The sequence below is a fragment of the Suncus etruscus genome, chromosome 3 (assembly GCF_024139225.1).
Source record: "Suncus etruscus isolate mSunEtr1 chromosome 3, mSunEtr1.pri.cur, whole genome shotgun sequence".
In the NCBI taxonomy this organism is placed as follows: Eukaryota; Metazoa; Chordata; class Mammalia; order Eulipotyphla; family Soricidae; genus Suncus; species Suncus etruscus.
The window spans coordinates 9580001-9606355 of NC_064850.1; the positions used below are offsets into that span (position 1 = coordinate 9580001).

The window sequence follows — 26355 nt, forward strand, 5'->3', positions numbered from 1 at the left end:
ATTACCCCCTTTTATTGTAGCCATCTCTGTATTTATTTCCAGTGCTGGATTGAAAGACTTCTGGTGGTGGAAAAATCTGCACGGGTAGCGGGAGTTCAGTGAATAGCGGTGGGTTGAAAGATATGAGTGAAGCAGGAGAATGGTTTTTTCCCTTCATTTCTGTACTCAGCAAATACTATCTCAACAATCTATTCTTTTTTCTTTCTTCTCCTGGAGTCACATAGGCCCCTCTGTGAGTGCTGCCCAGTCCTTTTGACCACCCCATGCAGGTGGCCATGGGCGGCACATTCCGAAAACCATTTCTGCTGCCAGCTGTGCCTGGGAAAGCCTCTGGTTGCTGAAATAAAGCACAAGCTTCTGAAAAGGGCTATGGGGTCAGCATGTGGGTGGTGGAATTTGAGGGAGGGAAAATAAGACAGAAAACTGAGGGGCAGGTTGGGTAAAAAACTGCAGACCTTGGGGGGAGTGACCCCAAAAGAAATGACCAAGTTGGGGCCGGGCGGTGGCGCTAAAGGTAAGATGCCTGCCTTGCCTGCGCTAGCCTTGGATGGACCGCGGTTCGATCCCCCGGTGTCCCATATGGTCCCCCAAGCCAGGAGCAACTTCTGAGCACATAGCCAGGAGTAACCCCTGAGCGTTACCGGGTGTGGCCCAAAAACCAAAAAAAAAAAAAGAAATGACCAAGTTAAGACAGTGGCCAATTTTTAGAATTGAGTGACTTACAAGGGAAGTCACATGCTCCCTGTGCTCAGGTGGGCTCTTGGAGGAACTTCCTGGTGGGCTGATCTTTGGTCTTTGCCTGGTAGGAACATTCACTGTGATTGTGACTATGGCTGTTCACTTACCTAATCTTCCTGGCTATGAAGGACATGCTCTCACCACGAACATCTGCCAGAAGTGTGTGTGTGTGTGTGTGTGTGTGTGAGAGAGAGAGAGAGAGAGAGACAGAGAGAGAGACAGAGAGAGAGAGACAGAGAGAGAGAGAGACAGAGAGAGACAAAGAGAGACAGAGAGAGACAAAGAGAGACAGAGTCCTGATCAGTGGGCAGAAGCATAAGCTATTAGAATAGCTTTACAACCTCTTTGTCTTTCCAGGCTTATTTTGCAGAGGGAAAAACACTTCCATTATCTGAAAAGAGGCCTTCGACAGCTGACAGATGCCTATGAGGTAAGCACACTGCCCAGGATTTCTTGCTAGAGTTATCACCCAGATCTTTCTCCTTCCCACTCCATTCCCCACTTCCACATTTGAATAGAAAGGACTGAGAAGCCTGCCTGTGGTTGATTCATTTAGCCCATCTTCCCTCACTTTCTCCTCTATATCTCTCTGCCAACCTTCCCAGAAATCCAGATTTCTTGTGTGTGTGTGTGTGTGTGTGGTTTTTGGGTTTCACCCGGCAGTGCTCAGGGGTTACTCCTGGCTCCATGCTCAGAAATTGCTCCTGGCAAGCACAGGGGACCATATGGGATGCCGGGATTCGAACCGATGACCTTCTGCATGAAAGGCAAACACCTTACCTCCATGCTATCTCTCCAGCCCCAGAAATCCAGATTTTTATGTACATCTTCCAACATGGAAATGTGGCAACTAATTTCACTAAAACAAAAACACACAGAAGCTAGATTTGACCTTGGGCTCTCCCCTCATTTTCAAACCTTGAATCCTGTCTTTCAGGATGAGGAAACAAATGAACCCTGGTACGATAAACGTAGGAGCCACTAGCAATTCATAGTTTCAGGCATTATCTCACTTCATCATAAACTGCTCCCTGAGATAGATAAGTCTGTACATTTTTTTTTATAGATAAGGAAGCAAGCCTAGCAAGATGAAGTAATTGACTCCAAGGCAAATAACAAGTGAGAAAAGAAACTGGTTCTTACACCAGGCAGGCCCAGTGGAGGTCAGTGTCTCCAGTCACCAGACCAGCTCCCTCAGACGCCAGTTCGCCACTTCTTGGCATGGTCAGCATATTTACAGAGAGAGCAGCCTGGATTGGGAGTCTAGAAATTAAAGTTCTTTTATTTTTGTTTTTGCCTTTTATTTTATTTGGGAGAGGGGCACATCCAGCGGCACTGAAGAGTAATTCCTGGCTCTGCACTCAGAAATCACACCTGGCAGGCTCAATGGACCATATGGGATACCAGGGATTGAACCCAGGTTGGCCACGTGCAAGGCAAATCCACTGTGCTATTGCTCCAGCCCTAAAATTAAACTCTGTCATTCACTTTGACTCTCATTCCCTTTGACTTGGAAAAAGTGAATATCTCTTCACTTCCTTTATGTATTTTTTAATTTGTAGCGATGGGAGTGTGTGATACTGCCTGTCTAAATGTTCAGTCCATGTTCACAGTTTGACTTAGGAGCTGGAGCTATTCACATTCTATGTTCTTTTTGAAGCCTTACCCAGCTCCTATGAAGTACATGTAGTCAGTCTCTTTTAGGCAAAGCCTCAGGACTGTTTCTGTCCTTACAGCATTTTCCCAGGCATATGTAGCATGTTTTACTGTCCACCTGGTTCCAGAAGGACGCTTGACAAATTGTACTTGTTTGCTGGTGCCCACTTTTTTATTGTTGTTTATTTGATTTTGTTGGGGGCCACACCCAGCAATGCTCAGGGTTATTCCTGGCTTTACACTCAGGAACCATACAGGATATTAGGGATCAAACCCAGGTTGGCCAAGTACAAGGCAAGCGCCCACCTGCTGTACTATCTCTCCAGTCCCCTACTGTCCTCTTTCTCATCATACACTTGCTATATATCCCAAGCATCTCAGCAATATAATTTATTCATTATCATGCACCCAGTATTTAATTTAGTTCCTGGCACAAGTACAAACTTACTCTTTGCTTTAGTGGTAGTGCTGGTGCTGGGGGTGACATATCCAGTGGTGCTTAGGGGACTGCGGTGCTGGGTATGGAACCCAGGACCTTACACATGAAGGTTCAATGCCAGCTGAACCATATCTCCAGCCTACTACTTGTTTTATGAATTAATGAATGCAGTAATTCATGAATCATTTCTCAGACTTGGTAGATAGCTTAATTTAGAGCATATTCCTGTTATATGTGAGGTCCTGAGTTCCATATTCCTCTCCCCCCAATAACTCCAAGTTATGGTCCCATTGAGTTACCTATCTCCTTGGGTAGAGTTAAGGTTAGGACTAGAATTAGGTTTAGGGTGGGAAAGACCTGTTAGGACCCAAGTAGACTTCTTTGTCCTGTTGTCTTTTTCTCACACATGGTCTTGCTCATGGCCAAGGCCATCATGCATGCAAAGTATCCCCTTCATTCATGTATCGTTGTTCACAGATGCCTTCTCCCTTTGCCAGACCTCTAGGGTTGAGACAGATGTTGCCTTGTCAACAGCATGTTGGAACGATTTGAATAAGGGGTGTGTTTTGTCCCCTGTCCCTTCCACAGTGCCTGGATGCCAGCCGCCCATGGCTCTGCTACTGGATCCTGCACAGCCTAGAGCTGTTGGACGAGCCCATCCCCCAGACGGTAGCAGCAGAGTGAGTTGGGCTTGGGGGGTGGGGATTCCTCTGGGCCTGGGGGTTCTCTGAAATTGCAGTTGAGGTTGGAATTCTCTTTGTTTTGTCCTTGAGTTCTTTATTTTGAATGAAAGACAGTTCTACACAGAAGCCCTTGCCCTTCTCTTGACCCCCCAGTAACTTCCTGAAACTCCTCCACATGAGAAGCCTGGTGTGAAGTGTGGGTGTAACAAGACTTTGAACTTGCAAGAGAAGGATTCTGGCTTCTTCTATGGCCTTTTCTTTTGGCTGTTGCTCTGGTCTTTGAGAAAAGTCGTTGTCATCAATTCTGAGAGGGACTATTTTTCCAGAAAGCACAGTGTGTATTTGAACCATTGTGTGGGGAAGTGTGTGCCAACAAAGGGAATGGACATGCCTTTGCCTTCCATGAGCAGCTTCCTAAAGCCCCTCACCACCAATGCCTAGGGAACTGTGCAAATTGTGCTGGCACTGGTTATGTTACCAACTTGGTGTGCAAATGCCTGAACTCACTGTCTTCTTTGATCTTTAGGATTAAAGATCTAAGTATTTCTTCCCAAACTGCTGACGCAAATGGTTTTCTCTGCGGCACCTCAACCTCAGAAGCTCATTTGTATATTTTATTTGTGTTTATTTTGGAGTCAGACGCAACAGTGTTCAAGGCTTACTCCTGGCTCTGTACTTAGAAATTCCTGCTGGTTCTGTGCTCAGGAACCACTTCTGGCTCTGTACTCAGAGATGTGATGCTTGGGCTTGAATTGAAGCCAGCAGCCGGCAAAACAACCCCCCCCCCCCCCATTACTACTCATTGCACTATCTCTCTGGCCTCGAATTTTATTGTAAAGAAGGAATTGACAATCATTCCAGTCTGAGGGATACCTGGGACAGGAAAGTACAGCTAGAAATAGGATTTTTGTTTTGTTTTATTTTTGTTTTTTTTGGCCACACCTGGCAGCGCTCAGGGTTTCCTCCTGGCTCTATGCTCCGAAATCGCTCCTGGCAGGCTCGGGGGACCCTATGGGATGCCGGAATTCGAACCACTGACCTTCTGCATACAAGGCAAACACCTTACCTCCATGCTATCTCTCCGGCCCTAGAAATAGGATCTGAGAACCAATTGAGAGTGAGTGAGGAGACCAGGAGGACAAGTCCCCAAGCCAGGTCTGTTTTCCCCAGTTTGTGGAGGCAGCTGTGCCAGGGTGCTGGGAGGCTGATCCGTGCCCCTCCCTGGTCACAAGTGCCCTGCCTCAGTTCCACTGTCAGGTCCAAACAGAACCCCACATTGTCTCATTCATTCCGTCTTAACAATAACCTCTCATTCTTGCCTTCCTGGGCAGGATGTCTTGTGATGAATGTGGATAAGGAAGATAATGAAGAATTAGACCATTAACTCTTGTGTGGATTCTGCTTCGGGAGGCAGAGGAGGAGCAAAAGCTGCCCCTCCCTCCCTCGGTGCTACTGCCAACCCAGTGCTGCTGGCTCTGGAAGGAGTGTTGGACCCAGTTTCTGCAGTAACAGGAATTTCATTGTCAAAATAAAGGCCCGTGTGTCTTTTGAAATACCACTTGGGGGCTGTGAATTGTTTGGGACGTTTTCCCCCACACATACCCAGTCAGGATGTGTGCTAGGGGACTAGGAAGGGCAAGAGAGAGAGAGAAGTATAGAGAAAAGAAAGAGTCTATGAGAGTGAAGGACAGAGGCCCCCTGGGAGAGAGACGGGCTTCAGCTCTCCTGAAGTACAAGCAATTGGTCCCTCATGGAATCTGAGCTTCTCTGGGAATGCACTTGGGGTTTGTTCAGTAAAGCTTTTATTGAGGTGCATGTGTCAGAGTCACTTGTATAGAACATCACACAGTACCAGAGGACCCCTGTGAAGGGCTCTTTGCAGCGAACAATTGGGGACAACCCACATATCAGCAGTAGGGGACACTTGAAATGTCCTTTTTGTTTGTTTTTGGTTTACACCTGGTGACACTCAGGGGTTACTCCTGGTTCTGCACTTAGAAATCGTTCCCGGCAGGCTCAGGGGACCATGTGGGATGCCGGGAATCGAACTACCTGGGTCAGCCACCCAGATTTGTGCAAGGCAAATACCCCACCACTGTGCTATCCCTCCAGTCCTTTAATATGTCTTTAAAGTTTAACATTTTTGTGGAATACATGCAAATGAATATATAGCACTATTTAAAAAAGTATGCATAGATATCTCTTTTAGTCTATATATTTGTAGGTATCATTAACATTTGTAGGTATCATTTGTAAGCTCATTAACATCATGAATAGGTCCTTGGAAATGCCATCTTTAAGAAAAATGAAGTATTATAGAAACTAATTTTTCTCATAAGCTAATTGATATAAGAATTAAGGGGGGCCGGAGAGATAGCATGGAGGTAAAGCATTTGCCTCACATGCAGAAAGATGGTGGTTCGAATCCCGGCATCCCATATGGTCCCATGAGCCTGCCAGGAGCTATTTCTGAGCATAGAGCCAGGAGTAATCCCTGAGTGCTGCCAGGTGTGACCCAAAAACAAAACAAAAAAACAAAACAAAACAAAATAATAATAATAATAATAATAATTAAGGGTCCAGGGACCAGAGAGATAGCATGGAAGTAAAGTGTTTGCCTTGCATGCAGAAGAACGGTGGTTCGAATCCCAGCATCCCATATGGTCCCCCGAGCCTGACAGGAGTGATTTCTGAGCATAGAGCCAGGAGTAACCCCTGAGCTGCTGGGGGTGACCCAAAAACCAAAAAAAAAAAAAAAAAAAAATTAAGGGGCCAGAGCAGTGGCGCTAGAGGTAAGGCGTCTGCCTTGCTGGTGCTAGCCTAGGACGGACCTTGGTTTGATCTCCTTGCGTCCCATATGGTCCCCAAGCCAGGAGTGATTTCTGCGTGCATAGCCAGTACTAGCCCCTGAGTATCAAATGGGTGTGACACAAAAAGACAAAACAAAACAAAAAAGTATTAAGTTTCTACTATAATTTTTGTGTGTGTGTGGTTTTTGGGTCACACCCAGCAGTGCTCAGGGGTTATTCCTGGCTCCAGGCTCAGAAATTGCTCCTGGCAGGCACGGGGGACCATATGGGACGCCAGGATTTGAACCGATGACCTCCTGCATGAAAGGCAAACGCCTTACCTCCATGCTATCTCTCTGGCCCCTCTACTATAATTTTTGGCTGTAAAACCACCATCAAATTTCTAAATAAAGATTTAAGAGCACTTCTAATATTAAATGGTAGTTAGTAGACATCTGTCCATCCATTCATTTCTACTACATGGTCTCAGGTGACTAGAGTTTTTCTGGGAAGCTCCAGGTCTGAGCTGAGAACCATTAGAGACACACTCATTCAGACTGGATATTTAGTCTAACATCCACTCCTTCGGGATGTGAAGGAGACCAGGGTACACAGAAAAGGGCCACACACACTTGGAGAGATTATGTGAGACCTCACCAGGATTCCAATTTTTTTTTCCCAAGTCCACATTATAACAAAAAATTATGTTATTTAGGTATCAGCACTACAAAATTATTTATGTAAGAGACCAGAGAAGCAGTATAATGGACAGGGTGCTTACCTGACATGGGTTACCCAGATTCAATCCCAGGCATTCCTTAAGATCCCTCAAACCTGCCAAAGAGTAATTCCTGAGTACAGAGCTAGGAGTAGTAACCTCTGAACATTTCTGGGTGTGGAATAAAAACAACTCACATAAATAAAAATAAAGCTGATTTTTCCTCTTTTATTTTTTGTTTTTGGGCTACAGCTGGTGGTACTTAGGGGTTACTTCTGGCTCTATGCTCAGAAATTGCTCCTGACAGGCTCGGAGGACCATATGGGTTGCCAGGAATGGAATCCGGGTCTGTCCTGGGTCGGCAATGTACAAGGCAAATGCCCTACTGCTGTGCTATCTCTTCAGCCCCTGATTTTCCTTTTTTTTTTTTATGACTTATTTCTATTTTCTAAATTTTTTCAATAAACCTTGATGATTTTGTAATTAAAACATCTTTTAAAAGGGGTTGGAGAGATAGCATTGGATAGATATGCCTTGCATGCAGAAGGATGGTGGTTCGAATCCCAGCATTTCATATGGTCCCCCGAGCCTGCCAGGAGCGATTTCTGAGCATAGAGCCAGGAGTAACCCCTGAGCACTGCTAGGTGTGACCCAAAAGCCAAAAGCCAAAACAACAACAAAAACAAAACAAAACAAAAACCATCTTTTAAAAGTTAAAAGCAAGTACCTAGGGGATGACTCAATGGCAGAAAGCACCATGGCAGGCCCAAGAGTTTGATCCCCAGCACTGCCCACCAGCCATCGCTGTCACTTTGCTGTTTAGGGCTGCAGCCAGACCTGTGACCTACTGTCCACTGCAGCAGGGTGTGTCCCACTGAATCATGTGGCCCTTTTGAGCACTGCAGCCTAAAAGAAGCACAAGCACCAAGGCCAGCTGGGTGTCCCGCCAGGAAGCATTAATTAGAGTCAGAACTGTGGGAGGAGCACCATGAAAGTAGCACAACCCCAGGGGACACATGTTCACGTTAATATTTGTGACCCCAATTAGCATCACAACCAAGATGTGTGTGACCCTTCAGTCACAACCAAGCAGCAACTGGGGAAGGGAAGGGAGTAGGGAGAAATAGTACTTTTAATAGTGATTGACTGGAAATTCTGCTTCACGGCTGCCCTAAATTTTTTTTGCGATTCTTCTAAGCAGTGCCTTAAACTTTAAAGAAATATTTAACTCGTCAATAAAGTGTTTGTTTTGTGCATAACAGGTAGTTCATTCTAGCAAAGACAGTGTCTGTTATGAATAGATATTTTGTGATTCACTGATCTATAAGGAAATAAACTGCTTTTAATTATAAAGAAATCTCAAAGATTTCTATTAAAATATAAGAAAAAAATTGAAAATTTAAGACATTTTTTGGGGGAGTATACCTGGCGCTGCTCAGGAGTTACTCCTGGCTCTGTGCTCAGAAGTTGCTTCTGGCTCAGGGGACCTTATGGGATGCCGGGGATCAAATCCTGGTCCATCCTGAGTCAGCCACTTGCAAGGCAAATGCCTTACCACTGTCGTACCACTCTGGCCCCCAGACTGGACATTTAGACTAACATCCACTCCTTCAGGATGTGAGGGAGACCAGAGTACATATGGAAAAAAGCTACACAGGCTCAGAGAGATATGTGAGACCCTGCAGTGACCTGTTTATATGAGGCATTGCCTTTTAATATGCGGTCACTCTAGGATTGTGTGTGTGTGTGTGTGTGTGTGTGTGTGTGTGTGTGTGTATTTATCCTACACTCCACCTAGTATGCAACACACAAACACAGGCTCAGACACACCTTTTTACTCTATTGTTTTGTCCACTGTTGCACTCTGTTTAGAGTATAAATGAAGACAGAGTTCCCTCTAGTGGACAAAATTACTTTTGTCAGCCGCTCTTTTAGCAGTCCAGGTTTTCACAGTCGTTTCAGATCTTTCCCGAGTAACAATGTATTCCTAAGTAGAAATCGAGCCACTCAAGAGATTGGGTTCTTTTTTTTTTTTTTTTTTTTTTTTTGGTTTTTGGGCCACACCCGTTTGATGCTCAGGGGTTACTCCTGGCTATGTGCTCAGAAATCGCCCCTGGCTTGGGGGGACCATATGGGACGCCGGGGGATCGAACCGAGGTCGTTCCTTGGCTAGCGCTTGCAAGGCATTCACCTTACCTCCAGCGCCACCTACCCGGCCCGAGATTGGGTTCTTAATTTATGCGTGCATTTACATAAGCACTGTCTGGTTAGAACCAAGAGAGGGCATTTGGGTTCACTCAGTCACTTTAGCCCAGAAGGAAACTCCTTTAATGAGAATCCCATGGTTGGCTATGGAAGGATGCTTTGGAGAAACACAGAGTAAGATGAAAGGCACTGTCTACTCCATTGCTGTTAAATTTATAGCTTTCATAAGATTAAAACTTGCCTTTAACTTGACGACTTTTTGGCTCACAAAATTTTGTCAAGGACAAATTCAAAAGAATTTTTCTTTTAATTTTACTTTCAAGGATACCCATATTGTGTCCCCTGAATAGGTCCTTAAATAATTTCTCTTTTATTTTGTTTTATTTGGGGGGGGTTGGGTCATACCCAGCAGTGCTCAGGAGTAACTCCTGGTTCTATGCTCAGAAATCGCTCCTGGTAGGCTCGGGGATCCATATGGGATGTCAGGATTTGAACCACTGTCCTTCTGCATGCAAGGCAAATAAATGCCTTACCTCCATGCTATCTTTCCAGCCCCTAAATAATTTTTCTTTAGGTAAAGTATGGTTTATTTGGGGCTGGTGAGATAGCACAGCAAGTAAGACACTTGTCCTACATATAACTGACCTGGGTTCAATCCCAGGCATCCCATATAGTCTTCTGAGCACCACCAGGAGTAATTCCTGAGTGTAGAGACAGGACTAAATCCTAAGTATTGCTAGGTCTAGCTCAAAATCCAATAATAATAATAATAATGATAATAAAAATAAAAAATAAACATGATTTATACCACTGTGTAAGTTTCAGGAGTACAGCACATTCTCCAAACACACACACCATTCCTACAACCAATGATTTAGTTTATACCTGCTACTAAACAGGTGACCCCTTACACTCTTCTTCCTACTCTCACTGGTAACCACTATTGTGTTCCCCGAAACAAAGATTTTGTTTGTTTTGTTTCTTTTTTTTTTTTTTTTGGTTTTTGGTTTTTGGGTCACACCTGGCAGTGCTCAGGGGTTATTCCTGGCTCCAGGCTCAGAAATTGCTCCTGGCAGGCACAGGGGACCATATGGGGCACCGGGATTCGAACCGATGACCTCCTGCATGAAAGGCAAACGCCTTACCTCCATGCTATCTCTCCGGCCCCTTGTTTTGTTTCTTATATTATGCATATGAGTGAAATCATTTGGTGTTGATCTTGTTCTTTCTGACATAATATCAGAACAAAATCCCCTCAAGGTTCATTCATGGTTTTTTTGTTTTTATTTTGTTGTTGTTGTTGTTCTTTGGGTCATACCTGGCAGCGCTCGGGGGTTACTCCTGGCTCTAGGCTCAGAAATCGCTTCTGGCAGGCTCAGGGGACCATATGAGATGCTGGGATTCGAACCACCGTCCTTTTGCATGCAAGGCAAAACGCCTTACCTCCATGTTGTCTCTCCGGCCCCGGTTTATTCATGTTTAATGTGTATGTGTGTATCTGATGTTTCAGGGAGTCAAACCTACAACCTCATATATGCAAGACATGTACTCTCCCATTGAGTCACATCCCAGCCCCATTTTCAGTTTTTAAATTTAAATATTCTGAATCTGTTCCCTGCCCTGTTTATGAGGACAGCACATCTAACCATTTGTCTTCTGGACATTTTTTGACCAGGTGCTGCTAGGCAGAGGTCAGGGGGAGTGCTAAAAAGTTGTCTCTGTGAGACTGTCCCCACTCAAAGAATTATCCAGCCCACAAAGTCGGTAGTACCAACATGAGGAAGACCTGCTCCAAAGCAGCCAGCTTTCACCTTCCAAAACCGTAATATCTGGATGGTTACCTGTGCTCGAGAAAGACTCATATAACATGTGCACAACTAGCAGCAGGGCCTCCTAGAATCAACAGTGAAGCATCTGTCTTTTAGCTGCTTTTTGCTTTAGGCCCCTTGGGAAAGCCATTTTCCTCACCAAGTATATGAAGCTTGAACTGCTTTACATAATGAAATTGGGAAGATTTAAGACTAAGAACCAATTGGTGTCAACTCACTAATCCTGTGCTTGCATCTATTCCTAAGCCATTTTGTTCAAGGACGACTATTTAATCTCTCAAAGCTTTCTGCTTTGTAATTTATTCACATGTTTTTCTTTTGGAATTTCCAAGATTTGGGCTGGGAAAATAGTTCAAAGAACTAGAGCATATGCCTCTCATCAGAGGGCCCATGCCCAATTCTCAGCACAAAATAGGCCTCTGAGCTCTGCCTAAATGACTCTTGAGGGATGAGCTGGTGGTGGCCCCAGAGTACTGCCATAGTTGGACCCCCCCAAAAAAAAGGAGACCGAAAACAAAACAGAAGTGCTGAGAATTCGACGAATGGCACTTGGTAACTTAGTAGTCATCTGACAGGTCCTTTAGGTTCGAGTTGGAATGTCTCTGGGTCAGAATGTTCTGTAATATGGAGGTGTGTATGAGTCCAGCAGAGTCTTACCCTGTTCTGCAGCCGAGCCTCAGTCAGCTGAGGGAGGTTGGCGTGGAGAAATGAATTCAAGGTGTCCAGAACATTGAGATCCCAGCTCTTTCCACACTCATTCCACACAGGGCCAGGAGTGTTGTTTGTACTCAGCACGATTCTATCTTGGGAGTTGGGAGGGGCAGAGATAATGAGGAGACATTTTTCTTCTTCATCTTTGTGTAGATATGTGCTGTCAGGTTTTGTATCTGCTAAAGCTCTTTTATTTTTGTGATACAGAAAAGTTATGAGTGTGTTGGTTAATGTGGCCAAATTTTGTTAGAGATGAATCTATTAATTATTTGTTTCTGTGTATCAAGATAAGAATTGATGAAGTTTTGGAATGTATTAGGGACACACTCATTTTCTCTATGAAAATTAATTGCTATTAAAAAGGTATATATAAAAAAAAGGTATAGAGGCCAGAGAGATGGTCTAGCAGCCAAGCTGAGTTTGATTCCTGGCATCCCTTATGATGTCCTGAGCACTGACAGGAGTAATTTCTGAGTGCAGAACCAGGAGTCACCCCTGAGCATTATTGCCAGATATAGCAAAACAAAACAAAACAAAACAAAAAATAGTGCAGAGAATTTTCTTTTTTCCCGAGTCCCTTTCCATTTCTGTTCTAATTTTTCTCAAGAGCAAAATTTTATTTTTTTTTTGGCTTGCAAATCATTAATTTTATTAACTTATTTTAAAATTTCAAAGCTGCATCTACTATTAATCATTCTTTTATTCAGTATATTGCTTCACTTAAATAAATTCCTGAAAACTGGAAAGAGTTGTAACTAAGGAATGACAGAATTTTTTTTTTATTTAACCAACTTTATTACATACATGATTGTATTTGGGTTTCATTCATGTAAAGAACACCACGCATCACCAATGTAACATTCCCATCACCAATGTCCAAAATCTCCCTCTTCCCCACCCACCCCTGCCTGTACTCTAAGAGCAAAATTTTAGATACAGGGCCAGTGAGATAGGACAAAAGATAAGGGCAACTTGCCTTGTTTAGATCAACCCTGGTGTGATCTGCAGCACCATGTCTGGTCCTCTGATTACCATCAGCAGAATGTGTTTTGTGTCTTTTTTTTTTTTTTTTAAACTATTGTGGTACTTGGAATTGAACCCAGAGCCTTGTGCAGAAAAGGCAATTGCTCTACTACTGAAATCCTTTCCCAGTCCATATGTATCGTTCACTGTTGGAGGTCTCAGGATTGAGACACATATCAGCAGCCTTGATCTTCTCAAGCATGAAAAGGAGCACCATCTTTTGCCTTCCTGGAGATGCAGTAAATGCTGCAGGCTCCCTGAGAATGAGATGAAAGAGGCCTCAGAAACACACAGGAGAAGGGAGGCCAGCCTGAGAGGAAATCTGACATCCTAGCTGAGTGAGCCACTAGGACCCTGCCTGATAACCAGAATCTTCTTACTTTGGAAGAATAAAACTTGTCTTGGTTTTACCTAAAGCAAGAATATAACATATAGGCAACCTAATTCCATGTTTGGAGGCAATCCTCCAATAAACAGTTTTTCTTTGGCGTGACCTGGAGCCTCTTTTTGGAGTGTTATGAGGGGAACAGCACCCAGGAAGTTTGGGGACCACACTGGCAAGTTGTGGCCAACCAGACCAACAGTTCAATGGGTTGACCCAAATATGGGGTGCTACTTGGGTCCTGCAGTGCCAGGAACACCTGCTTTTCCCTATCCCCCAGTGCTTAGTCCTCCAGGGCCATACCTGGTGATACTCTGGCTTCCAGGGCTGCACTGGGGTGGTGCTCAGAAACTGTGTGAGGCTAGGAATTGAATCCAGGCCAACAAAGCATGTGCCCATTCTGCTGAACTTGGGACCTGAAGCTTCTGTGAGTTAGTAGGATGAATTGTCTGAGTGCTGTGGGCCTGAATGTGTTTGTAGGAACTGATCAACAGCAGATGAGTCTGCCATGGGTGGCGCAGCCAGTAGAACCCTACAACTCTCTCACTCTGCCACCTGTGGTGGCCACAACCCCAGTAACATGTGACTTGAGTGTGACAGGAAGAAAAATCACTGGCTCCCTGGGGTGTAGATGGTGATGGGAGTGGAAAGTCTACTCTTATATATCATATTATAAAAAATATAACTATTTATTTTCTTTTTGGGCCATACCCGGTGATGCTCAGCGGTTACTCCTGGCTATGTGCTCAGATATCGCTCCTGGCTTGGGGGACTATATGGGTCTCTGGGGGATCGAAATGTAGTCTGTTCCAGATGTCCTACTGCTTGTGCCACTGCCCCGGCCCCCCCAAATTTAACTATTCATTACAACAAGGCCTGGCAATGAATGTAGACCCAATGTGTCCTGTGAGGAAGTCGTTAGAGGCAAAATTCAAAATCTGAGAGGTACCTCAAAGGCAAAAGAAAATGCACAGATCCAAGCTGGTCAGTTGAGTGAAAAGTATGGGAAACATTTGGTGAGAGTCTGAGCCTTCCTCTCACCTCAGTAAAAGGCTCTTTTCTTCTTTCTGGCAGTACATTTGCTGCTTCGTGATAAGGCAAACACTTACATACAAAATTCCATCAGAGGGCATCCAGACTGCTGCCAGCGGGCAGAGAGTCAAGCCCTTTTAATTCTGTTCCTTAGGTGGGAAGAGTTTCTTTTTAAGTTGGGGAGGGACCATGGGGAAAGCACTGATTCAGTAGAATTGGGGGTTTTGACTTTAATGCTCTCTGCTTCTTTTTCCCCTTTGGTTGTGTCTCTAGTGTGTGCCACTTCCTGGAGCTCTGTCAAAGCCCAGAAGGTGGCTTCGGAGGGGGCCCTGGCCAGTACCCACATCTTGCCCCCACATATGCTGCGGTCAATGCGCTGTGTATCATTGGCACGGAGGAGGCCTATGACATCATCAACAGGTACATCCCAAACCAGCAAGGGCAGAAACCCGGAGAGCCTCCCCCACCCCACCCCACCCCCCCGCCCGCCTGCTGGCATGGCACTGACCATTGCCCTCTCCTGCCCCTCCCTCTTGTTCCTCAGAGAGAAGCTTCTTCAGTACTTGTACTCCCTGAAGCAACCTGACGGCTCTTTCCTCATGCATGTTGGGGGTGAAGTGGATGTGAGGTGAGTGGGATTTTTTTCCTTGGGCTACTGCATCAGTAGAAGGGATTGAATAAATAATATTTTCTGAGCATAGAGCCAGGAATAGCCCCTGAGCACCACTGGGTATGACCCAAAGCCACCCCACCACTATTTATACATTTTCTGAATGACTTTGGGAGGTGCAGAAACGCTCCAGGGCCAGTAGAGTGCAGTGTGTTCACTGATTGGGAGCAGTTGGCTTCGAATGATCAGCGTGGGCAATAATTTTCTGCTGTGCCTAGCAGACAGGACATGACTTATGAATCCTATGGGGAATCCACTGAGTAAGATGTCTCTCAAAGAAAGTCTGTCTTTGAGATATTATACCATTTCCCCATTGGTCTGAGAAATAAATTTGGGGGGCAAGACTTCTCTGTGACATTCATTTATTGCCTGTTTGTTAAGTGTGTTTGTCGAAGCAAAGCTGAGTAATTGATTTGAGGCCTGGAAGGTGGCTCAAAGATTTGACTCACGGGAGGCTCAAGTTTGATCCCCTTATTGCATAGACCCCTAAGTATTCTTGGGAGTAGGCCCTGAGTACTACCAGGTGTAAAACCAAACAACTCATTGGCTTGAAGGAGGAGGAAGGGAAAGAAATGAATGAAGGTTGTGGGCACAATGGAGCACACTGCACTGCAGAATGGATGACATGGCTACCAAAGTTACTGGCAAGGAACTCCTGTTCAAACCAAACCATTATACTGGGGCCGGAGTGGTTTTTATTTTTATTTTTTTTAAATTTTTTTATTTTTTGGTTTTTGGGCCACACCCGGCGTTGCTCAGGGGCTACTCCTGGCTGTCTGCTCAGAAATAGCTCCTGGCAGGCACGGGGGACCATATGGGACACCGGGATTCGAACCAACCACCTTAGGTCCTGGATCGGCTGCTTACAAGGCAAACACCGCTGTGCTATCTCTCTGGGCCCTGGGGCCGGAGTGGTAGCATAGTGGTAGAGTGTTTGCCTTGCACACTGCCGACCCGGACCAACCCAGGTTCAATCCCTGGCATCCCATATGGTCCCCAGAGCCTGCCAGGAGTAACCCCTGAGTGCTGCCAGATGTTGCCCAAAAGCCAAAACAAACAAACATAAAACCCCCAAGAACCCCATTACATTAGGCAGACTACAGAATGCCAAATGCTGCTAACACTGACTTTGTGCCTCTTCTTCCAATCAGACAGTCCTGATGCTCCCTACCCAGAGTTGACACAGATGTCACATCATAAAGGCACAGACCCACACAACGGCTGCCACTTTAACGCTTGTAATGTATCTCAAGTGACCCCCCACTTTCTAGAAATCAACTATTCCCATGAGACCCTTCTCCCTTTCTGGGCTGGCCAGAATGGCTCACAGAACTTAGGGAAACACTTTACTGACAATTCCTTATTAGAAAAGATGTTAAAATGATGCACACTCGCAGCAAGATGAGGACATACCTGAGGCAAGGTCTGGAAACACTAAAGTTAAACCAGAAGATAGATTAAAAAATAATTACACCAGAGTCCAAAGAGATAGCACAGCAGTAGAGCATTCGCCTAGCACACAGCAGATTAGGACGGATGGTGGTTTGAAATTCCAGCATCCTATATGGTCCTTGTGCCTGCCTGAAGCAATTTCTGAGTGCAGAACCAGGAGTAGTCCCTGAGAAATGTTAGGTGTGACCCAAAACAAACAAACAAACAAACAAATTAAACCAGAAGCCTAATGGCAAGCTTTTCAGTAACCTGGGAGTCAAAATGTAAAAAATGAAAAGAAAAAAAAAGATGTAAAAAATGGGTGAAACCTAACAGAGATAATTCAGTCTCTTGGCTTTTCCTAGTTTCTCATGCCTCAGTGCCTCAGTTCCTCCCACCCACCCCTTTTTTTTTTTTTTGCCACACCCTGTGACATCAGGGGTTACTCTTGTCTCTGCACTCAGAAATCGCTCTTGGCATGGGGGACCATATGGAATGCCAGGGATCGAACCCAGGTCCGTCTTGGGTCAGCCACACGCAAGGCAAACTCCCTGCAATGTGCTATCGCTCTGGCCCTAGTTCCTTCCTTTTCTTTCTGGTGTTTCTTTGCTTGACCTTTGTCTAGAAGCACTGACCAGTGGTCAGGATTCCCCGTTGGGTGAATTTGCCTCAGGTATGTCCTCATCTTGCTGTGAATGTGTATCATTTTAACATCTTTTCTAATAAGGAATTGTCAGTAAAGTGCTTCCCCAAGTTCTGTGAGCCATTCTGGCCAACCCAGAAAGGGGGAAGGATCTAATGGGAATAGTTGATTTCTAGAAAGTGGGGGGTCACTTGGGTTACATTGGGGGGCAGTTGGTCTCCCAGGTTAGATGTGGCAGGTAGAGTCTCTTAAGGACCTCCAGGTTTTGGGTTGTTTTTTTTGGGGGGGGGCACACTTGGTGACGCTCATGGGCTACTCCTGGCTATGCGCTCAGAAATTGTTCCTGGCTAGGGGGACCACATGGGACGAACCATGGTCCATTCTAGGTCAGCGCATGCAAGGCAAATGCCCTACCACTTGCGCCACCACTCTGACCCCCAGCTTTATCGTATCTGTCCCTTGTTTCTGAATGATCTTACTTGGGCATTATAATTCCTGTGTAAAGACAATAACCAAATTGCAGTGACGTCCAAGCGAGCCCCAAAAGGATGCTGTTTTCTTATTGACCTCCTGTTCTATCAGTTGGTGTGTTCTGCAGCTGTGAGGGTGACAGGGAACCAGCGTTGACAGATGTTTGGGTAACAGAGCAGGAAGTTGTTCCAGAGAGAAGCTGCATGCTGCTGAACTGTGGCAGGTCTGGTGGGCAGTGAGGAAGCCAAACTGGAAAGACAGGCTGGCCACAGAACAAGGCGACCTAAAATCTCTATTGACATATAGATTTGGATTGGGAAAGCCACTGGTAGTTTTTTTTTTTTTTTTTGGATTTTGGGCCACACCCGGTGACGCTCAGGGGTTACTCCTGGCTATGCGCTCAGAAGTCGCTCCTGGCTTGGGGGACCATATGGGACGCCGGGGGATCGAACCGTGGTCCGTCCGAGGCTAGCGCAGGCAAGGCAGGCACCTTACCTTTAGCGCCACCGCCCGGCCCAAACTGGTAGTTTTAAATAGGACATGATACGATCTGATTATATTTTATTGGTGACTGAAGAGCATTGGGTACTGGATAGAGGATTGATCCCAAAATAGTGATTGGGATATGGGGGATGAAGAGTAGTGGGCCAAAAATAAATGTTGGGGGGTTATATCTGGTAGTGTACAGGGGTTCCTTCCTGTTTGGTGCTAGGGGTCATTCTTGGTAGTGCTCAGGGTTCTTCCTTATATTGGTGATTGAACCTAGACCTATGTTACAAATATTATATATCCAACCCTTAAAGGTATCTCCTTAGTAGCTACATTTGACAGACGGGATGGCTAAATGGGGAGAGGAGAGAAAGAAACATTTTGTGGGGCCAGATAGATAGCATGAAGGTAAGATGTTTACCTTGCGCTGCTGGGTGTGACCCAAAAAAACAAAAAAAGAAAAAGAAAGAAAGAAAGAAGATTTTGTATGTGGGGAGACAGATATGACTCAAAGGGGTGGAGCCCGTGCAGGCAATATGCAAGTTTCTGCGTTTGATTCCCAACACTGCGTGGTCCCTGCAGCACCACTGGGTGTGGTTCTGGTGACTCCCACCTGGCTGGACTCCAAGCACGGCGGCACCAGCCCAAACACCATACTTGGCCGAATATTCTGGGAGGAACATCTCTACCACCTTCAACGCTGACTATAACCCAATCAAAAGCAAAGACCACCAAAGACAGGCTAGAGAGATAGTAGAGTCTAGGCACTTGCCTTGCACATAGTCAACCCCAGTTTGGTCCTCTGAGCACAGAGCCAGGAGCAAACCTTGACATTGCCTATGCAGTAAGAAGCCCTGGGTGGACTCCACCCCACCCTCACACGGCGCAAGAGCAAGAGAGGCAGAGACAGAAATGCAAAAGTTGCACCTTGTTCTCTCCCTATCTCAGATGAGATCTACAACTAGTGCTTTTGGCATTTCTTCCCAGTTCATTTGTGAAAGGCAGAGAACTTTGCTGGAGGCTTCCTTGCCTCAGAGGTTTCATTGTGGTTCCAGAGGCTCAATATCTGAAGGGAATGAGATCATGCTTCGGACATTAGCTTATGGTAGATGCTAGCACTTGTCACTGCACGCATGACTCCTGCATGTTTCTGAGGCCTGCTGCTTTAACTCTGTTCTGGGCCAATGTGTGCAGGCTGTGGGAAGTGCAGGAGGGCATTCTGGTAGCTTCTTGAGAGGTTTGTTTGGGACACCTCTTAAATTGCACTCGGTCTTGGGTCTGTAGCAAGTATGATGGAAACTGGACCCTCTTTTTCCTCTCTTTTGTATTCCTTAGGTGTGATTAGGAAAAGGAGAAGCAGAATTAGAACATATTAGAGATTTGACTTAAAATGAAGTTGGATATTGAGGCCCGAGAGATAGCACAGCAGCAGGGCGTTAGCCTTGCACACAGCCGATCTAGGACAGATGGTGGTTTGAATCCCAGCATCCCATATGGTCCCCGGAGCCTGCCAGGGTGATTTCTGAGCTCAGAGCCAGGAGTAACCTATGAGTGCCGTTGGGTGTGACCTCAAAACAAAACAAAACAAATAAACAAAAGTTGGATATCAAAACAAAACAAAACAAATAAACAAACAAAAGTTGGATATTTAAAATGGATGGGAAGAGAAGTAAAGGCGGTTTGTGGGTTTGTTCCAAAAACAGAGAAGATTAAATTGAAGAATTATTGATGGCATGGAAGAATTATTCCAGATCAAGTGGGATACCATAAAAAATAAAAGACTTGGGCTCGGAGAGATAGTACAGTGGCGTTTGCCTTGCAAGCAGCCGATCCAGGACCAAAGATGGTTGGTTCGAATCCCAGTGTCCCATAGGGTCCCCCGTGCCTGCCAGGAGCTATTTCTGAGCAGACAGCCAGGAGGAACCCCTGAGCACCGCCAGGTGTGACCCAAAAACCAAAAAAAAAAAAAAAAAATAATAATAATAAAAGACTTACTTTTTCTTATTTTTCTTATTTCCTTTTTTTTTTAAGTATGTTTTTTGTGGGGCCGGGAAGGTGGCGCTGGAGATAAGGTGTCTGCCTTGTAAGCGCTACCAAGGAACGGACCGCGGTTCGATCCCCCGGCGTCCCATATGGTCCCCCCAAGCCAGGGGCGATTTCTGAGCACATAGCCAGGAGTAACCCCTGAGCGTCAAATGGGTGTGGCCCAAAAACCAAAAAAAAAAAAAAAAAAAAAAGTATGTTTTTTGTGTATTTGTACTGGTGGGGTCCTTTAGAAAGTAAAGTTGTTTTCTACCTCACAAGACCTGATGAATATACTTGAATCTGCCCATCTAAACGGTTCTTTGTGTTTGATCCTAGCTCCCAAGAGGGCTTGATTGCCTACCTTATTTTTTTGTTTGTTTTATTTAAATACCATGTTTTACAAAGTTTATCCTGGCATTCACTGTTCTAATACCAATACCACTTCAATTTAACATTCCTTCAACCATTGTCCCCAGTTTCCCACCCATTCTCAAGACTTGATAGGCACAAAATAATTTATTTTATATTGCTTATTATAACTAAATGGCTAATGGGATTATCAAAAATACTCCACAAAAGAAATTTTGTGGAAATTATTATATCTCATTGTGAGGTCCTTAAGTCATTTTCTGAGGGGCAGAGGCAGCCACATGAGAACTCTAAGATCTGTAGGGCTGTGTTGATGAATTAATGTAGCAGTGGCTGTGGGATTTGACTGTGGGACTTCTGTTGGTTATCAACTTTTGGAGTTGATAACTTTTTGGCCTGTCACAGAGATAAAGAACATTAACCTTGAACATACCCATGTGTTAAGCAGGCAGAAATCTTAAACTTAGTGCAAGTTTTAAAAACAGGTAATGAATGGTACTGTGGAATTTTGGGACCCATTATAGGGTTTTAAGGATCTAGAGAAGACGTAAATTTGCTTTTGACAGAAACCAGTGTGGCTATGCATTCCTCCGAGGTGGATTTGAGCAGGGGGAGGTAGGGAGAATAGAATGTCATGTTCTTTTACTGAAGCCGTGCTGTGAGCAACTATATCCAAATAGAACGTCAAACCTCTCAGCTGGAGGTCTCCGGAGGACTGGCCAAGGGCCAAGCGTGAGGACAGGAATGATTACAGCATGGCCAGCCAAGAGCTCAATCGCTGAGGAAGCGCAATGAACCTTAAGTGGCTTTTCCTGAAAGCTTAACACCTTCCCCACTATTTTTGTCCTTTCAGGAGTGCATATTGTGCTGCCTCTGTAGCTTCTCTGACCAACATCATCACCCCAGACCTCTTTGAGGGCACTGCTGAGTGGATCGCGAGGTGAGAGAAGCTGGGATGGGACCCACTGCTTAGGTAACAGATGGGCAAGACACCTGAAAAACAGAAGTGAAAAAGTGCCAGAATGAAATATAAAATCACAAGAAATGTATTAGGATGCAAGGATGATTATATTTTTTATAAATATAAAAACACACCACATTCTTTTCCCCCCAGACTTTCTTTATTGTTGTATTGCAGTTTAGATGGACAGTGATGAAAATACTTGGGGAAAGTGTCGGTAGCCATTGGCATAGCTTTATTTGGTTTTGTTTTTTCCCTTCCCTCCCCCCTAAATGAATAGGCTTGCATGGAGTGCAGTGTATCCCAGCACTGTTTTTGCTTGATGAGAATCATTCTACTCTCACAGAAATACACGCAGAAAATCCATAAGCATGAGATTTATTTATATGTAGTCAATTAAGATCTATATGTTGGGGCCGGAGAGTAGCACAGTGGCATTTGCCTTGCAAGCAGCCGATCCAGGACCTAAGGTGGTTGGTTTGAATCCCGGCGTCCCACATTGTCCCCCGTGTCTGCCAGGAGCTATTTCTGAGCAGATAGCTAGGAGTAACCCCTGAGCACTGCTGGTTGTGGCCCAAAAACTAAAACAAACAAACAAAGATCTATATGTCTATATACACACATATCAATTTCCTTAACACACATTTTATTTATATATATATATATATATATATTCAAAGATATATATATGAAATTGAATCCAGGGCCTCACACATGCAAGATAAGTAAGTACTCTACCACTGAGCCACATCCCAACCCCTGATTTATCCATAACAAACATATGGAAGCAGATTATGTGTTCTTAAACATTAGAAAACCAAGACAGCTGTCACATTGGAATACAATATAAGCTTAAAATGAATGAGCTGGAGTTACTTGTGTTGATAAGGGTAAAACTCCATAGCGATGTTGAATACAAACAAAAAGACTATTTTCAGAAGCATATAGATTGGGGCATTCACTTAAATTGTGAAAAAGTGCACAGTGGTTCCATATTGTTGCTATACAGAAATATTCAGACGTGCATTGGAAGGAGGAGTTCGGTTTCACAGTGGTGAATCTGTCTGGGAAAAGAGCAAGGGAAAGGAGACCCAGAAAGAGCTACAGGGCTACACAAGGTTGTCAGCTAGATCTGAATTAATTTCTTTAAACACACACACACACCCTCTAGGGTTGAGATTGAACACTTACCTTACATTTGTGAGACCTTAGGTTTGCTCCTGGATATTTCATGGTTTCCTGGGCATAGGAAACCCCTGAGAACAATTAGGTATTACCTAGAAAACAAAACAAAAATTAGAGATCATTGGTATCTGATTAAATAAATATTGTTTGGTACATACTGTGTATATTACTCATTATACTTTTTGGGATGCTTCAAATTTTTTTATAATAAAAAGATATAGTAGTTATACATGTACTATTATAGATTGTTAACAGTTCAAGATGGTTTTATTTTTATTTTTTAAAGTAGTTCTTAGGACTATGTAACTATAACATATCTAAGTCAGGAGTTATGCTAAAGTTTTATATATATATATATATATATATATATATATATACTTTATCTTTTGCTGGGAATTGAACCCAGTTCCTCATATGTGTAAAATATGAGCTTGCTTCTGAGCTCCCTCATTAGGCCCTGCTTCTGTTTATGTGTTATTTTTATTTTCCTTAAATCAATCAGTCTCTCTCTCTCTCCCTCCCTCCCTCTCTCTCTCTCTCTCTCTCTCTCTCTCTCTCTCTCTCTCTCTCTCACTCTCTGTTTGTAAAGCAAGAAAATTTTTATTAAAACTTACTTAGATGTAAGAGGAGAGAAAGAGAGAAGTGCATGTTTGAGAGAGAATGCGGGCTTTCCTGGAGTGGAACTAGGCAAATAAAAAAACAAAAACAAGCAGGTAAGATACATGTTCAAGGGGGAACATGGGTGCCTGAAGAGCAAACTTAATCAGTCCCTCTTAAAAAAAATGTATTTGCCATGAGCTCATCCCCAAATTATCCACCAGTGCTATAAAAATGTTTTTGTTTGTTTGTTTGTTTGTTTGTGATGTTCAGGCCTAACTCCTGGCTCTGCATTAGGAAATTACTCTTGAACCATATGGGATGGTGGGGATTGAATCTGGCTCAGCCTCATGCAAGGCAAGCACCCTACCAACTGGGCTATCTCTTGAGCACCATGAAATTATTCTTAATACAGCCAAATGCTCCAGATAACAAATCCATTGTGTGCGTGCGCATGTGCACATGGGCCCGTGGTTGGGGTTAATTTTCTTTTTCAGTTGAGTCATCCCTCCTGGAGCCTGTCGCCTCCTGCTTCAGTCTGCACAGATTGCTTTCAGCTTGCAGCACAGCATGCATCCAGAAGCTTCCTTTCAGCATGAAATCAACTTCACTTCGCTGCCTTGTAGGAGCTCTGTCCTCTTTCTTTCCTTGATTTGCTTATTATAAAGAATCACATACTCCCCGGGGAGGCGCGTTTTAAAGATCCTTGCATATATCTTTATTCTCCTCACACTTTATTGTTTATTTGCTTAGAGAGTTCAGAATTGGACAGTGAATAAATTATACTCTCTCAGAGCCTCTTCGCATTGCCCTTTTGTCTTCTATCTTCTGCTGGCTTAATCAGAGACATTGTCTTAATAACATTTATCGAGGACTTATTAGGCGGTACTCAATGGGAAAAAAACTGTAGTTTGTAGATTGAACAGATTGCCTGAAATGTAAACAGACCAACTTCCTGTTTCTCAACTCATTGTCCCATCTTTCGATTCATTAGAAGTATATTATATTTCCTTTCACGGAGGTGCATAAATAATTGTAGCAAGTGCTTTAAGTAACCTTCTCTGGTCATTTCAGTCTCTGGGTATCTTGAAGTTGGAATGTCACATTTCCCTGACTTTTCACATGTCAAGCAATTTGGGAGTGATATCCTCTGGGTATCATGATTTCTTGTGGTGAGCACTGGGTGCTTTTACATTGCTCTAAAGACAGTTCATGTCTTTATTTTAGCACTAGCAACTTGCTTGTGTTCAACTCTAAAAATCATTCCCCGACCCTTTCACACTTACTGGGTATCTGTGTAACACAGTGGATGAGGTAGAAATCCAGTGAGCTTTATGACAGTGAATGTGGCATTTTCCTTCTGGGCTCTCCTCTTACCCAGAACTCACTTTTTTTTGTTGTGAAATGGGGTGCTTTCCGTAAGGATGGGGAATTTTCTTTTGAGTCTCAGCGAGCTGCAGCCATTGCTGGGAACCTGTCTGGGTAAGCCTTCCAGTCTGGAGCAAACAATAGAGAGAGGGGGAGGAACCCTATGTCTGCCCTGCGCATCCAACTTTCAAATCCCCACCCCAGACAGCAGGCCTTGTTTCAGCCTGCTGGGCTGGCAGGAAGTGGTTCCTGTGTCTTTTGTGCGAAGCTGTTATTTGCAGGAGAACATGTTTGTTGGGCATATAGTAGGTCTGACTACTAAATTGTGCCTTGGACAAGTTATTTAACTTTCCTGAGTCAGTTTCATTCTCTGGCCACCGGTGGGATATTGAATTTGATATTAAGCTAAAATACAAAGAAAAAAGTGCCCAAACCTGTTAGTTAGGGCGACTGAGTTTCTCTACCTTCCCTGGCTTGTGGTTCACCATCCTTTGTATGTCTCTGTTTTGGTTCTCTTTATTTCCTCCCACTCCCTCTGCAGAGATTTTTGGACTCTGGCTCTTAGGAAATTTCGTGAGAGTGAACCACAATGTGGATTTTTTTTTTTTCTTTCCATTCATTGTGTTGAATAATCAGCAGCCTCTTCAATCTGGAAGTGCATCTACTTTAGTTCTGTAAAATCTCATTTATTGTTGGGCTATTTCTTCCCTTCTCCCTTTGCTCTTTTTATAGTACCCCCTCAGAATGTTGCTCTTCTAATCGAAACGGTTTTTGCCTATTTTCCTCAACTTCCTTATTTGTAAGATAAAAAAATGACAATAATTTTTCATATTGTACCTTTCTGAAAACTTTCCTTATCTTTTTATCTTCTGTTGAATTATTTTGTTTTGTTTCTGTTTTGGGGCCACACAGAAGATGCTCAGAGATTACTCCTAGCTTTGTGCTCAGGAATTAACTCCTGGTAGTGCTCAGGGGGAACTATATGGAATGCTGGGGATAGAACCCAAGCCAGCTACATGCAAGGCAAATGTCCTACCTGCTGTACTATCTCACCAACTCTCTGTTATTTATTTATTTAGTTAGTTTTCATTTTTGCATTTCTATTTTAAATTTTACAGAGCCATTTTTATCCTCATTTATAAAATAGAATATATTTATATATTCTCCTATTCTTGCCTTAGAAATAATTTGTTCCTGTAATATTTTAATGTACACATTTTACATAAAATTGGACTTTTATTCTGCTTATAAAAGTTTATATAACATATAAAATTTTAATTTCTTATGCTTTATGCATGATTTCCTCCAAGTTATTGCTGTTAGTTTTGTTTTCTGTCTTTCATTTTAGAATCTTGGTGTTCACAATTAAGACTCAAGTTCTAAAACAACTGGCAGGGAGGACCATAGAATTATCCTAAAAGCCTGAAATATGGGGCTGGAATGATAGGACAGTTGATAAAGCCTTTGCCTTGAAGGTGGTTGACCCAAGTTCAATCCCCAAAGTACCATATGGTCTCCTGAGAGTGATCCCTGAGTGCAGAGCCAGGAGTAAGCTCTGGCTGTGCTCAGGTGTGCCCCCACAAAAGACACACACACACAACAGAAGGGCTGGAGCACATGGTTAGTGTGAAGGAACCTTAGAATCTATCCTCGCTGCCTTGTGATCACCTGAGCACTGTGGGACATATCACATCTCTAGTGATAGCCTCAAGCAAAACAAAGCCACTTTAAAATCATTAACAAGTTGATAGAAAGCTATATATGCCAGGTTGGATAGGATCCAGCTATTCAGGGGAATTCACGGTAGGCTTTTGATCCATCTCCCTAAAAAGCAGCCTTCCTTGTGAAATACTGGGAGGGAATGGGGACAGGGACATTTTTGTACCTTACTTAAGGTCAGAGTACCTTACTTAAGTTCTTCTGTTCTGCTATTCTGCTATG

General features: G+C 43.9%; 1 protein-coding gene across 1 annotated transcript in view; it reads left to right on the forward strand.

The window, feature by feature from the left end:
- FNTB (farnesyltransferase, CAAX box, beta) overlaps positions 1 to 26355 on the forward strand; it is a 90787-nt gene that overhangs the window by 38397 nt on the left and 26035 nt on the right. The window contains 5 exon segments of the mRNA XM_049770546.1: positions 1096 to 1168; positions 3422 to 3513; positions 14479 to 14625; positions 14750 to 14833; positions 21157 to 21243. Coding sequence (XP_049626503.1) covers positions 1096 to 1168; positions 3422 to 3513; positions 14479 to 14625; positions 14750 to 14833; positions 21157 to 21243 — 483 coding nt within the window.